The following is a 14,175-nucleotide window of genomic DNA, read 5'->3' as shown; positions in this document are numbered from 1 at the left end:
GCCCCTTTTCCAGAGCAGGGTGGACACGCAGGTGCAGACATCACACGAGCAGAGGAGGTGAGCGAGGTGTCCCCAGAGCCACCACGACCCCCGAGCAAAGCACCACGGAGCAAACCCAGCCCAGGGTGGTGCAGCCCACGCTCACCGTCCAGGTGGTTGCGGGAAAGGTACTTGAGTCCTTCATCCAGCAGGATCACGGGCAGGGAGATCTTCAGCACGACCACCCACTGCGGCCAGCTCAGGGGGGTCACCTGGAAGATGAGCTGCAAGGTGGAAAGGATTGGACATGTCAGCAGGGAAGGAGGTGGGATATTTTGTTGTTTTAAGGGTCACATCGTTGTAGGGCAAAGGTTGAGAAAGGGTCGTCCCAGGCACAAGGAGGGAGGATCCTGACAGCCCAAAGAACAGGATTTCAAGGTCCGTCATGATCCCAAGGTGGCTCTTGGACAAGATGAGTCAAAGATTATGTCCTTCACCTCTCCTGCAGCTGGGGAAAGTGAGGCACAAGCTAGGACTGTGTGTGTGTGTGTGCTCAGGGGTGCTCAGCAGGGTAAAAGGGACAATGTCACCTCCTGGGCACAGAGATACACTTCACCTTTAACATCCTTGGGCACTGACTGAGGCATCACCAGCCTTGAACTGCAAAGGGAGGAGATGACACCACAGGGGGCTGAACCACCTTCTGGAGATACCTACACCCCTTTCCACTGCCCATAAGGAGAGCTCCTGACTTAGGCAAAGGCAGGGTGACTCCTGGTTTGCAAGTCACAGGACCTGAACCTGAGGGTACCTTTTAGGGACAAGCATCCCAAAAGCTTCCAGACCCAAAGACTGCTCCAGGGATGTCCTTCCCCACAGGAGCCCCCTGGGCTGGGGGCAGAGGTGGCAGAGGGCACTCACAGGCATGGGCTTGACGTAGAGGATGAGGAAGTGCAGAGCCATGGACATGATGATGGCCCCCAGCAGCCAGATGTTGAGCCACGGTGGCATCCGCAGCAGCGACTGGTTCTCAGAGACACTGGGAGGCAAAGGGACAGCGTCAGCCCCAGCAACCTCCTGCTCCCCACACCTGCCCAAGCTGGGAGCTCCATTACTCCTCCAAGGTGCAGGGCCACATGCTGCATCCCTGTATTCCAGACTGCTCAGCTTCAGGCTTTGCTGCAAATTCCATCTGAACACTCAACACAACCAGCCTTCATGGATTAGGACTGATCACTAATGACCAAACCACTAATGGATGCGGATCCAGTCCTTCCTCCACTGCTATCAGCAGCAGCACACTGCCTTGGAGGAGTTTGATCATGGAAAACCCCGTGGTCCCCTCTGAGGATGCTCTGAATGGCTCTGCTGAGCCAAAGCAAAGCCCTCAGCCCACCCACAGATGCTCAAAGAGACCCTGCACAGACTCAGTCAGGCACAGAGCAATCCTGCAGCCACCTCACCTGTTCAGAGCGTTGCACATTTCGATTGTCACCAGCACGGACAGAGCCATCGTGGTTGGGTATCGGGACTCGAAGATCTCACAGTCGATTCCTTCAAAGATGGGGTTGTCCTCAGTGCACCTCATGAAGTTCCTCTGTCGGCACAGGAAACTGCTGGTAAACACATGGCAGAGCAGCAGGAAAGGCAGGAGAGAGGAGGAAGAGTCGACTGGTTGGGGGGCACAGGATGAACTGGGTTGCTGTTAAATATCCCACAGTTCAGGGCAACTGAGCAAACTGTCTAAAGTGACCCAGCTCCTGCTGTGATTGGGCTTTAGGGTTATGGCCAGAGAGTGGCTTTGAGACTTCCAAGGGCAGTCAAGAAGGTGTTTGAGCACACACATCTCCATCAAAAATACATCTTCCATGGCACGTGCCATTGGGCTGGGATGGCACCCACCTTCCCACCACCCTGTTCAGACCTACAGTAATGTGACAAAAGATCCCTTTCCATGTGGGATCAGGCACAGGAGCTACTTTCAGCTTCTTTGAATCAAGTTTTCCCCACCATGCTGGTGACTGGCAGAAGCAAGGCTGGAAACATGAGCCTGAGGGAGAGAACTTGCTTCTGTTTTAAATTATTGCCTTCTCCACTAGGAATCTGGGAACACTATAACCGCCAGAGAGGAAAGGTAGAGGAAAACACCCCAATACTTGAATCCATGCCCTTGCCCATCGGTCAACATGTCAGCCCGTTCCCCTCCCGGCTCACCAGCTGATGGAAGGAGACCTGTGGTCCCTCGGCGTCGTACAGGAACCACCAGGTTGCTGCTCCCACCGTGGCCAGGCCCACGTACACTGCGGCCGAGAGAGACACCCTTACCCCCAGCACCCAAAAGGAACCCCCTGCAACCCATGGCACCCCGTGCCCATCCTCAGCTCTGCCCACGGGACTCACCTCCGACGGCCAGGTAGCGGAAGAAGAGCCAGCCACTGATGAGGGGCTCCTTGGGGTTGCGGGGCTGCTTCTCCATGATGTCCAGGTCGGGGGGGTTGAAGCCCAGCGCGGTGGCCGGCAGCCCGTCCGTCACCAGGTTCACCCACAGCAGCTGCACAGGGATGAGGGCCTCGGGCAAGCCCAGGATGGCTGTCAGGAAGATGCTGTGGGGGAAAAGCAGAGATGCCAAATTCTCTCTCTTTGCCAAACAAGCTCTGGGCAGCCAGAGAAAGGGTTTGTGTCGTGCAAGGGGAGAGTGAGCAGGCACCCTGGATCCAAACCCCCAAACTGAAATTCACCCAAAGTCCTGCAGGTGAACCTGCAGAGCCCCTGATCAGGAATCTGAAGTCCAGCACTGAATTCTGCAGCTAAAATTTGTTCCTGCTGCTATTAAAATTTGCTTTGCAGTTGAAACCCAACCACTGATGTCTCCATGGCCATGCAGGTTCCTGTTCCCAGCACAAACCCCCTGCTGAAATGCAAAAGGGCAAAGGATGCCCAAGTGATGCTCATGTTGCTGAGGATAGTGTTGATTTACTGGGAGGGATGGGTAGGGACAGGGGCAGGGAGAGCTGCCCAGGACCTGATGCAAAGGGCACCAGTGTGATCTGGTGTCAACAAATATCTGCATCTGTCTTAGGCATTGGCATAGGCTTAAACAGGCAATTAATTAACAAAACAGGTCATAGGGGATGGCAGGAATGTAAAATTATAAACCAAAAATCCCCCGCCCCTGGGGAACAAGAGCAGGCACTGCTGCTCTGTTGGGTGGCTCGGGATGCCAATGTGGACACCACACGCTGCCAGGATCAAGGGGCACGGACAGGACTGCAGGTCACCTGCCCCAGGGGATGTGTCCCCCCACCACCACTCCCCCCAGCACGGTGCCCAGCGTGGGGGGCTCTCACCAAACGACCTCCCCGACGTTGGAGGAGATGAGATAGCGGATGAACTGCTTCATGTTGTTGTAGATGGCTCTGCCCTCCTCGACGGCCGACACGATGGTGGAGAAGTTGTCGTCGGAGAGCACCATCTCAGCAGCCGACTTGGCCACGGCCGTGCCCGACCCCATGGCGATGCCAATCTCCGCTTTCTTCAGGGCCGGGGCGTCGTTCACCCCGTCACCCGTCTGCACGAAGCCGTGATTAGCAGGGTGTAAGGGACCGAGCCGGGCAGGGAGGAGGGGAACAGGGTGCTCCCAGGGGGCTCACCATGGCGGTGATCTCGTTGAAGGACTGGAGGTACTCGACGATGCGGGACTTGTGCGCGGGCTCCACGCGGGCGAAGCAGCGGGCGTGGCGGCACGCCTGGCGCTGCGCCTCGGGGGACAGCTCGTCGAACTCCCGGCCCGTGTAGGCTTTGCCAGACACATCCTCGGTCTCCGAGAAGATGCCGATCCGGCGGCAGATGGCCACGGCCGTGCCCTTGTTGTCGCCGGTGATCATGATGACGCGGATGCCGGCCTTGCGGCACATCTCGATGGATGAGGTGACCTCCTTGCGGGGAGGGTCCAGCATCCCCACGCAGCCCACGAAGGTCAGGTTGTTCTGGGAGGGGAGGATGTATCCCAGACCCGTATTAACCCCACTGTGAAATCACCCTGAGCACGGGGCTTTTCCCTGGGAGGAACCTTTCAGGAGGTTTCCTCCCCACAGCCCCATGGATGCATTCTACATCTCCAGCACAACGGGATACTCCCATTCCCTCTGCTGCTCCTCACACCTTTTTGCTTCACTCCCCTCCCCATCCCTCTCAGTGGTCCCCAAGCCCCTCTCAGCAGTCACCCCACAGGGATGGATGCCCAGCAACATGGGGCTGTTATCCTTAGGACCGACCCCCCAGCCATTACACTGCCCACAGAGAAACCAAAGAGAAAATACTGCTGGGTCAGCTGGAAGCACGTGGGAAAACCTTGGGAATAAGGAGAAAAAGCCCCTGGACAGAGTTGCCAGGGCCGTACCTCGTAGTTGACGAAGGCGGCGGAGTCGTGCAGCTGCATGGTCTCCCTGCGGGCGGGCGAGTCGAGCGTGGCCAGGGCCAGGCACCGCAGCGTGTCGATGCCCATGCCCCAGTCCCGGATCCTGCCCAGGATCTTCTCCCGCACCGGGGCCGTCAGCGGGACCTTGGCAGTGCCCACACGGACGTGGGTGCAGCGCTCGATCACGCTTTCCGGGGCGCCCTGGGGAGTACAGAGGGGCTTAGGGGCTGGAAGGAACCCGGAGGATGAGCATCTCCTGCCAGCACCGCGGGGAGTGCCACAGGGAGGGAAGGCACCGAGTTCGGGCAAAGGAGGAGGAAGCGTCCCCAAAACTCCAGCAGGCACATGCCGGCCCTGCGGCTCAGTGCACTAGATGGCAGCCTCCGACCGGAGCACCGGGATCGCGCCCACAGCAGGTCACCGAGAGCAGGATCTGCTCTGCAGGGGATCCAGCTGACTCCCATAAAACCTACAGGTCTGTGTCTGAGATACTCCCACCCCACAGATCCCTCGCAGACCTGGAGGGGATGAGGGCTGTAAATGTCTGATGGAAAAAAGCGTGGGATGTTCAGCAGATGTTTGTAATGCTTTTGTGACTCAGGAAAACATGTCCTTCAGCATCCCAGCATCTCACCCCAGCCCTTCTGACCTTACAAATTACCCTGACATTGCTTTTTAATGTAAAACTTGCAATCTTTCTATTGTACCTCTTAAAAAGCTCGCCCAAGGCTACAGATCTGGTGGCTTTGGAGGGTCCCAGCCTGACCTGGAGGACAGACTTCACCCACCCAGATTATCTCCCACTGGGAACAATAATATACAAATCTTCTCAGAGTCAGCGGGGGGAAATTCCTGCTACATCTCTTCTCTTGGGAAGAAAATGCCCTTTGAAACACTATTTTATTTCTGGTTACAGTGGAAAGCTGTAACCTTTGGACATTACTGGTATCCGGAGGGTCCAGGCCTTTAATAAAGGCAAGTGCCCAAATTCTGCACAGGGGCAGCTCTGCCCTGCCCCAGCACCAGCACACTCAGCACCTTCTCCACCATCTAAATAATTTTACCTCCTTTTCTGCCTATCAAGATGGCAAAGACTCACCTCCTCCCTGACCCCACCAGCCTACCTGCTGGATCCTGGACCCCCAGACAGGTAAAAGGGGGGGGGAAGGAACGGCAAAGCATCCCTGCCCATTGCAGTGAGGGCCAAATCCTGCTGGGACGTGCCAAGAGGACACTGTGGGGTGCTGAGGACCTTCTCCCCTACCTTGACAAACATCTTGCTGCCAGTGGAGTTGTTGCCAGGGCTGGTGGGTGTGCAGTACACAGACATGGACTTGCGGTCACGAGAGAACTCGAGGGTGCACTCCTTCCTCATCAGCTGCTTGATCACCTGTGGGGACAGCGCTGGGCTGAGCCAGGACACGACAGGGACATGACAGGGACACCAGTGCTCTCCACTTCGGCTGACAGCCCTGCTGAGCCAGCACAGCACGACTGATGTGAGGAGAAAGGCAGCCCCAGGAGCCAGGAGGGGATGGGACAGCACAAAAAGGGATTTATTATGACCTGCTCAGACCTATCTGGGGAAGAAATGCCAGAAGAGAGAGCAGCTTCGAGCAGCTTTGAGACATTTTAAGATATAAGAGCATGATATCAAAGCTGAGTAAATGCAGATCCGAAATAAAGTGTATTTTCACCAGGAGGACAGGGAAACACTGGAGAGCTGAGTAGGGGAATTGCCAGCACGGGATATTTTCACATTAAAAATAGACGTTTCCAAGTGCCACTCGGACAAGCATGGCTTTGGGGAATGGGGTTTGGTTCATGCTGGAGGGCAGCTGCTCAGGCAAACTGGGCACCTAAAGATAACTCCAAACTTCCCCATCTGTAGCTGGAATTCTGGCTGTCACCGAGGGAGTGTCTCCCAGCTGAGCAGGGACAGGGCTGAGTTTGAGACTCAGGGATCACCTGCTTCACAGCTCCATGGGGACCCAGGTCAGCCCCCACGGCCCCAGCCCCCACCTCCCCAGGCCATGGCACCCTCTGTTCCAAAACCAGTTCTCACCCTGCGAGCCAGGAAATTGCATCCTTGTGCCAGATCCATCCCTTAGGTCACTGCAAGTGGTTATTCCTCCAACAACAGCCACCCCAAAGCCCTCCTCTCCCTCCTAACCCCCCGTGCCAGAGCTCGCAGGGGCCTCCCCCACTCACCGAATTGCAGGCGTTGGCTCTCTCCACCTTGGAGAGTTTGCTGAGGTCCGTGTTGAACACGTTCATCTTCTCCACCAGGCACGTCAGGGCTGTTTCAGTGGCTTCCCCCACCTTCTCATAGACTTTTTTGGACTAGAGGACAGGGGGGAAAAAAGGAGCTTAAGCTTTAGAGCCTGCCTTCCACCTGCTGCTCCAACCGAGCATGCTGTCACCCACTGCACCAGAGCACCACCTTGAGATGAGCTGAAGCCAGGGAAGGGAATCCCAAATTCCCAAAGCACAGGGAAGAGCATCCCCCCTGCCCTGCCCCTGCCCTGGAGCCCCTGTACCTCATTGTAGTCCAGCGAGGAGTCGTTGCAGAGGGCACAGATGGTGGCCAGCTCCACCAGCCCGTCGTACTGCCCGCACTGCACTGGCTGCTCATCCTTCAGGCTGTGGGCAGAAAACACCCCCCACAGCCTCACATCAGCTCAAATAACCTTCTAACAACACTTAGCTTATCCTATACTCCTTGTAGGGGGATGTGTATCCTATATATCACTCTAGTACAAGTGGGAGAAAGAGCCCCGTTAAAGCCCCAGGGTTGGCAATGAACTCTTGGGTTCACAGTGTGTGCTTTATGCAACAGGACAGGGCTAAATTGCAAATAAAACATCCCAGGAGGCAAATAAACTCTGGAGGTGGCCCAGAATAAAGGGGGCTGCAGAGGAGTTCAAAGGAGCACTGGACCTGCAAACAGGGGCTGCCAACAGGCTGATGATGAAGGTGACGGGCCAGAAAAGGGGGAAAGAAATTCATATTAATGGCTGTTCCTCAGGGGTTTCCATTTGCTGGGGATCCAGAGAAGCTGTGGAACCAGCAGCAAGCCCTTCTCCTCCCTGCAGTGCTGCTTTGCACTCCTTAGGGAACCCAAGGGAGCATTTAAGAGCAGCAGACAACTTTAACGACTGAGCTGCTGTGGCTGCTTCCAAGCCAGTGGTGAACTGTGGCCTTTGTTTCCTAAATAGCAGCTCTTTGCTATGGAAAGGAGCACAAACATCCTGGAAAGGAGCAGCCCCGAACACTCCAGGCAAGCCAGATACTGCTCCTTGCCTGGTGGCAGGAATGGCAGCAGTGGCTTTCAAAGGAAATAAAAAATTATCCCGGTTCCAGGAGAGGTAACTGCAGGTTAGAGCTGTATAAACCCAGCCGGTCATCTGCTTGCTGGAAAAATAATTTGTCAGGCATTTACTAGGATCAGTTTATTCCACTGCTGGTTCCCAATGGAAAGAACATTTTGGAGCCCTTGTTACAGCTTGGGAGCGGAAAACAGAGAGCAGCCAAGAAAATCTGAAAAATCTGTTTGCTGAGGGACAAGAAGCCGCACTGGGCTGTGAGTGGGAAGGGAAAGCCACTGCCTCCTGCCTGGGGGATCCTGCTGGGAAACACATCAGCAAAGGTGCTGCTGTCCGGGTGCTGTGAGGGATGTGAGCAAACCCAAGGTCCAGCATGCAACAGCCCCCTGCTAAGGCCAGGCCGAGGCCAAACAAGCATTTCAGTGCCACCAGCTCTTGGTGGGACCCTCCACTACACCTCAGTGAGCCCTCACACCCCTCTCAATACACAAGACAGGCACAGGACTGAAGCAAAACTCAAAAGCAACATGAATTGCTGCAGACCAACACAGTGTCCCTGCAGGCAGTCCCCAGAGGAGAGGGGACACTGAAATTCAGAGGTTGGCAGACACAAGTTCAGCCCCTCAATCCTCCTTAATTTTAATTGAAATGCACTGATTGACACCAGCTTATGACCTGGCTCACTTTTTAATGGAGATTCCCAGCCAAGGATCAAATTGGCTCTATAAATATTCATGAAATTAAGTCTGAGGCTGGGATGAATTATATTTGCTCCACAGATGGGCAGAAGGGACCGTGGTGAAGAATGTGTCTGGAATCACAGAGCAAAGGGGCGTGGAGAATGCTCCCACCACCAGCTGAGCTTCTCATCTTCCTCCTTCCCAGACTTCCCCCACACTGGGGAGCATCACCTCCTCTCAAAGGAGAGGGAATAAACAAATACAAGGGCAGGAAACCTCATGTGTGTGATAACACAGCAGGGCAAAGCCCCCGGCTTCCACTCCCTGCCCTGAGCTGCAGCTCTGCAGAGCCCATGTCTCCCCCAGAACACATTCTGCCATCAGCAGGATCATGCCCTGGGCACAGCAGCCATGGGAGCCATCCCTGCACAGGACACAGGGCTCAGGGAGCACCTTCCTGGAGGGGTTTTCAGCCGTTTGCAAGTCCCTTTGCACATTGCCAGTGGTTTCAGGACAAGCTGCCGGCCCCGCGCCGTGCTTGGGGTGAGAACAAGGGTTGCTGGTCAACACCAAAAATGTGCAGGCTCCAGAAATTTGGAGAGCCATGATGTACCGTGAAGAGCCTCGTTCATTACTATTCCCACACTTGCCATCTTCTCTGGTCCACAAGTGGGCTTGTTTTATCGGGATTGTTAATGAAGGGAGAGCCAAGCACGAGGGAGCCCCTTCGCTGAGCAGTGGGAGGGCACAGGCAGAGCCCCCCACATCGTGTCAGGCAGGAGCCAGAGACAAGGGACAGTGAAACAACTGCTCTGGCCCCCATGGACAGTGAAGAGCAGCCAATCACCTGATTCTTGCAAGCCCAGTGTGGCCAAAAACCAGTGCCCAGTGGGTATCCCCATGGACAGGGTTCAGGAGGGCTGCAAACCACCACAGAAAATCCCCCTTTCTCCCCAGCCATGGCCACGAGCTCGACCCTCCCACCTCCCCCCAGCTGTGCTGCCAGCCCAGGGCCACCCCGTGCCACCCCTGAAGCAGAGGGGACCCTCACTCACATCTGTCCCTCGGGGGCGTAGGTGGAGCCGGTGATGCTGAACTCGTGCAGGCTGCACTGGTTGCCCTCCACCTTCTCCATGATGAACATCTGCAAGGGAGAGAGGTGGAGACAGAGCATTAGGCAGCAACATTTTGCTATAACCAACATGCTCAGCCTGGAAACCCACCAGCTGGTGCTGTGCCAGCGATGGCCCCGCTGGCACCGGGCTCAGCCCCCTCCCTGGTCACCCACCACTCCTGGCTGCCCCCACATCCTTCCAGCTCTCCCCTGCCTTTTTCATGTTTGCCTCCTCCAGCTCTTCTTTTCCATCAGAGAGGAGTGATGCTGAGCCCGCTCCTAAGAAGTTGCCCATGTTTTTCTTGGAGCAGAGAAGGACCTGGGACCAGGTTTCCACTCCTGCCCTGGCTGCCCTGGAAAGCCTCTGTGGGGTAGGATCTCAGCAGCTGTCCCTGCCACCCCTTCCCAGCCAGCTCTCAGCCACCAGTCTTGTGCCTTACTGGGGTCACAGCTCAGCCCAGTGAGCTGTAAAAGTCCTACATGCTCTATTTTTAGCGATTTTTGCCTTTCAAACTCCTTCCAGTTTCTCTCTTGCTGCTATAATGAGAGCAACAACCCCCCCAGACCTTAAAATACAATAAAAATTCCCCTCTCCCCAAGCTCTCCCAGCTCCCCCTCATCCCCTCCCACCTTTCAGGGCAGCCTCCCTTGGAAGCAGGAGCAGTGCCCAACCCCAGCCAAGGTGACAGTTCAGCAATGCTCGTTTCTGCTCTTCATTATTTATGACCCACACTGAAGCCAAAAAGTAACAATGAACAAATAAATCTGGTTTGGCAAAGGCACTGCCCTGGCTGCAGGGAGCAGGCAGGAGGGAGGGTAGCTGCAGGGAATGATGCTCTCCTCGGCTCCATGAACTTGCTTGGCGGCTCCAGAAAGTGGGTGCAAGGACAACTGTCCCCCTACACCCTGCCTCAAAATAATTCCTCCTTTCCCTATTTATTTTCCTCTGGTCATTTGAGATGTTCCCCAAGAGAGGGAAGCAGTAGATGCTGGAGGAATCAGGAGGCAAAGCTCAGCACCAGAGATGCATCAACTCCTGGTACCACCCACTTCTCTCCCCTCCACACTTCCTCTGGCAACAAACAGAGATTAATTTAGTGTTATTATTAAATACTGTTAATAATAAAAGGACACCTTATCAGTGCAGCTGCATTGGCTGGTGGGTGTGAGCCTTCCCCATGCAGAAGGCACAAGCTTAGGGCCAAGCCAAGCAATAAAGGTCATGTTCAGGGAAGCACATTCAGGGCATGTTTAGCACCAGGACATCTCAGTGGGTTTTCTCACCCCCATATTTTACAGGTTTGGGCAAATCAAAAGAGCAGGTTCAAAGCATACATCTCCCGTGGGAATAATTCTGAGCCTAAAAACCAACCTTCCCAAAGCACAAAACAGCTTCCCAGATATTTGTGGATACCCTGATTGCTGGGCTATGGCCCTCAGCTCCTTTCTCAGAGCCCATCCTGGAGGCCCCTCAGCATCCTTGGGAGGTTTTGAAGAAAATCATGAGCCAAAGGGCTGCAGAAGAGATGTCCCACTGGGCTCCTCTGGCAGTGGGGGCAAACACTAAAGTGTGAAGGACCTTGATAAAGAGAGTCTCCTTTGGACAACCTCCCTGAGATGAGAGACTCCAGAACCCCAGGTGAGGTGGGACACTCAGTCTGAGACAACACCAAAAGAGACCTCTGAAGGCTGAGCATCCTTCAGCCCTTTTTGACACATCCAATGCCATCGGCCTTCCAGAGAGCCAAAATCTCCTGACCTCTTCATAAAGTGGACTCCTGCCCTCAGAAACAACAACCAGACTCATTCATTAAAATATCTGAAAGCACCACCCCAGCCACCGATGGTTTTGCCTGATATGGGGCTGTTTGTTTCCAAATGCTCACGGCCACAGAACAATTATTACATTCACAATAGCGACTTTCTTATTAGAAAAGGGAAAAGGGAAAATAAAAAAAAAACCAAAATCATTCCAAGCCCTTTATTTTTCCATGCCCATTTAAAAAAGGTGCCGTGTAACCCACAGCAACCAGAGGTTATATCAAATTTCCTGCCTGCTCCCAGCTTGCGTGACTGGCTGAGCGTGGGGGTGGACGGGGCACTGCAAAGGTGTCTGCAGGGTTTCAGTGTGATCAGAGAATCATGGAATGCTGTGGGTTGGAAGGGACCTAAAGATCATCCTGTTCCACTCCCCTGCCATGGACAGGGACACCTTCCACTAGCCCAGGTTGCTCCAAGCCCCGTCCAACCTGGCCTTGGACACTCGCAGGGATGGGGCAGCCACAGCTTCTCTGGGCAACCTGTGCCAGGGCCTCACCACCCTCACAGGGGAGAATTTCTTCCTCATATCTAATCTAAATCTCCCTTCCTTCAGCTTAACACCATTCTCCCTTGTCCTGTCCCTCCAGGCCCTTGTACAAAGTCCCTCTCCAGCTCTCTTGGAGCCCCTTTAGGCACTGAAGGATCCCTAAGGGTCTCCCAGACCCTTCCCCTCTCCAGGTTGAACAACCCCAGCTCTCTCAGCCTGTCGGTGTTCCAGCAGATTTCCAGGCTGAGGAGTGGGCAGCTCTGTGGGCAGTGGAAACAGCCCAGAGGAAATAGCTGTGTCTTAAGCAGTTAAGAGGAGAGGTAATGTTTCCATCACAAAAATAATATAAATAATATTAGGAGTAACAGAAAGAGGTGGGAAAGGTGTGTGGGTGCAGCTCAGCTGGGGGGAGCTGCTGACAAATGATGCTCCCAGAGGGGCTGCCTGGTCTCTTGCACTGCCACAGCTGCAGCATTCAAGAGGGGGAACCCATTCAGCAGCACCCCAGGGCTTCCCCCTGCCCTGAACCTTTTAAAACCACACCAGTGATCTGAGGTTTTAAGACAACAGAGAGGCTGGAAGGAAAATGTCACTCCTCATGAAGAGTGCACCCTGCCCCAAAAGACTTCCAGCCATCACTCCTTCTCTCCTGTCCCATGCATCCTGCCTGGCCCTAGTGCTGTATCACACAACTGGATGATGCCAGTGTGTATTTGTGGGAAGCAAAGGCCACCTGGGGATGCACCACCCCTGGAGCAGCACATGGCATCAGCTGTGGGCCTGTGGGGAAGGCAGGTGAGAAGGACACAGCTCCACTACTCTGTCTTTTCTGCACAATCTTTAAAAGAACTGCTCATCAAGAGGCACACAAGGCAGGATTGCTCTCTGGAATTGTAAGAGGCTGTAATCATCAGGCACTATTCCATCAATCAGCCCATGGATCAGCAGCATTTTCCTCCTTTGCTGGAAGCAGCCCCAGCCGAAGCACCGACCAGCAACTGGCACAGCCCCTGGGACCACCAGCCAGGTCTCCCAGTAATTAATGACTGGTTTAGACAGACAAAACTGCTGAGCCAAGGCACAGTGCCCTGGAGAGGGCAAAGCAAATTGTGCCTGCCCAGCTCCTGGGTGGCTGTGCCAGGGATGGGAGTCTGCATGTGCAGGCTCCGCTGAAAGCCTTATGGAAAATAAACCCCTTTCTGCTCGTTCCCCAAAACACCAGCAGCCATCTCAGAGACAGCCAAACATGTAAGAGCAGAGCTGAGATGCTTCTCCCCCTGCCAGCTTCGTGGTTATTTAAAGGCTGGGAGAAGGCTGTTCCTGGTTCCTCCACACCCTGGGCTGGGGGAGGTGGTGGTCTCAGAGACCCTCAGTTCACCGTACAGTGACTGACATGAGCCACAGGTTTAACCTGATTTACTGAGTGGGTTTATGGCTTTGTTACTGCAGGGCTGTAACTCGAGTGGACTCAAAGCCAGAGCAAAAGCACCAAAGTCTTGGTCACCCCAGACAAGGCCCCTTGCACAAAGCACCTCGTGGGGGGACACCGAGGGGCACAGATTCACCCCTGCTGACCACCAGGGATCCACGTGTGTCCTGTTGAGCTGGTTCAGACAGCACTGAGAGGGACCCAGAGGTACAGCACAGCCCTTAAAAACCAGCTGAGAGTTTGAAAACAGACCTGAAGCCTCTCAAGAGTCACTTTAGAGCTCCACAGACCCGATGCCAGCAGTGGCAGGCACCACCCTGCAGCACGCCCTGCAGCCGAGCGGCTGTGCTCACCCAAATTGATGTGCAAGTTCATTAAATCACACTCAATTAAGACATTTTCTGGGTTATTGATGGGCTTTGGTGGCTGTTTCACCCCCTGAGCCAGACGCTGGGCCCAGGATCGTGTCCTGGACATGCCAACGGCCGCCCAGCACAAATATTTACCCACAGCCTTGTCCTGCCCACGTCAGCACGGGAATCCCTGTCCATTAAACATTAACAGCCCTGGCTGTGTGTCCTGAGGCAAGCCTGGATCACAATATCATTCCCTGGGAGGCAGGACTCAGCCAAGTGAATGACACAGATATCAGAAAAGGGCTGTGGGGAGATGGGGTAGAGGGTACATTGTATTTTTTAATTGATTTTTTTTCTTTTTTGCAAAGTTGCTAAGTTCATTCTGCAAATAATGACTGATGCCAAAACCCTTGTGTGCCACTGCCCCACTCTCTCCCTCTCCCTGTCTCAGCATCACCAACCCTGCCTCTCCCAACTCTGCCACATTGAGGGGGGTGATGGCACTTCTTCCCGAGTTCAAGGAGCAGACCCTCTGGTTTGGGAAGGAATGGTCACTCCTCCCTCTT

General features: G+C 54.7%; 1 protein-coding gene across 2 annotated transcripts in view; it reads right to left on the bottom strand.

The window, feature by feature from the left end:
• Positions 1 to 14,175, bottom strand: part of ATP2A3 (ATPase sarcoplasmic/endoplasmic reticulum Ca2+ transporting 3) — a 52,500-nt gene that overhangs the window by 10,852 nt on the left and 27,473 nt on the right. For both annotated transcript variants that reach the window (XM_064677750.1, XM_064677751.1), the window contains exons 9-20: positions 9,458 to 9,546; positions 6,937 to 7,039; positions 6,608 to 6,739; positions 5,661 to 5,786; positions 4,379 to 4,597; positions 3,630 to 3,965; positions 3,327 to 3,547; positions 2,380 to 2,582; positions 2,194 to 2,279; positions 1,443 to 1,576; positions 901 to 1,018; positions 146 to 263 (exon numbers count right to left, since the gene is read on the bottom strand). In XM_064677750.1, the coding sequence (XP_064533820.1) occupies positions 146 to 263; positions 901 to 1,018; positions 1,443 to 1,576; positions 2,194 to 2,279; positions 2,380 to 2,582; positions 3,327 to 3,547; positions 3,630 to 3,965; positions 4,379 to 4,597; positions 5,661 to 5,786; positions 6,608 to 6,739; positions 6,937 to 7,039; positions 9,458 to 9,546 (1,885 nt within the window). The remainder of the gene's footprint in view (positions 1 to 145; positions 264 to 900; positions 1,019 to 1,442; positions 1,577 to 2,193; positions 2,280 to 2,379; positions 2,583 to 3,326; positions 3,548 to 3,629; positions 3,966 to 4,378; positions 4,598 to 5,660; positions 5,787 to 6,607; positions 6,740 to 6,936; positions 7,040 to 9,457; positions 9,547 to 14,175) is intronic.

Source organism: Pseudopipra pipra, chromosome 21 (genome assembly GCF_036250125.1).
Source record: "Pseudopipra pipra isolate bDixPip1 chromosome 21, bDixPip1.hap1, whole genome shotgun sequence".
NCBI classification, from domain to species: domain Eukaryota; kingdom Metazoa; phylum Chordata; class Aves; order Passeriformes; family Pipridae; genus Pseudopipra; species Pseudopipra pipra.
Note: the sequence above shows the minus strand (reverse complement) of the source record. Positions and strands in the feature narration are given on the sequence as shown.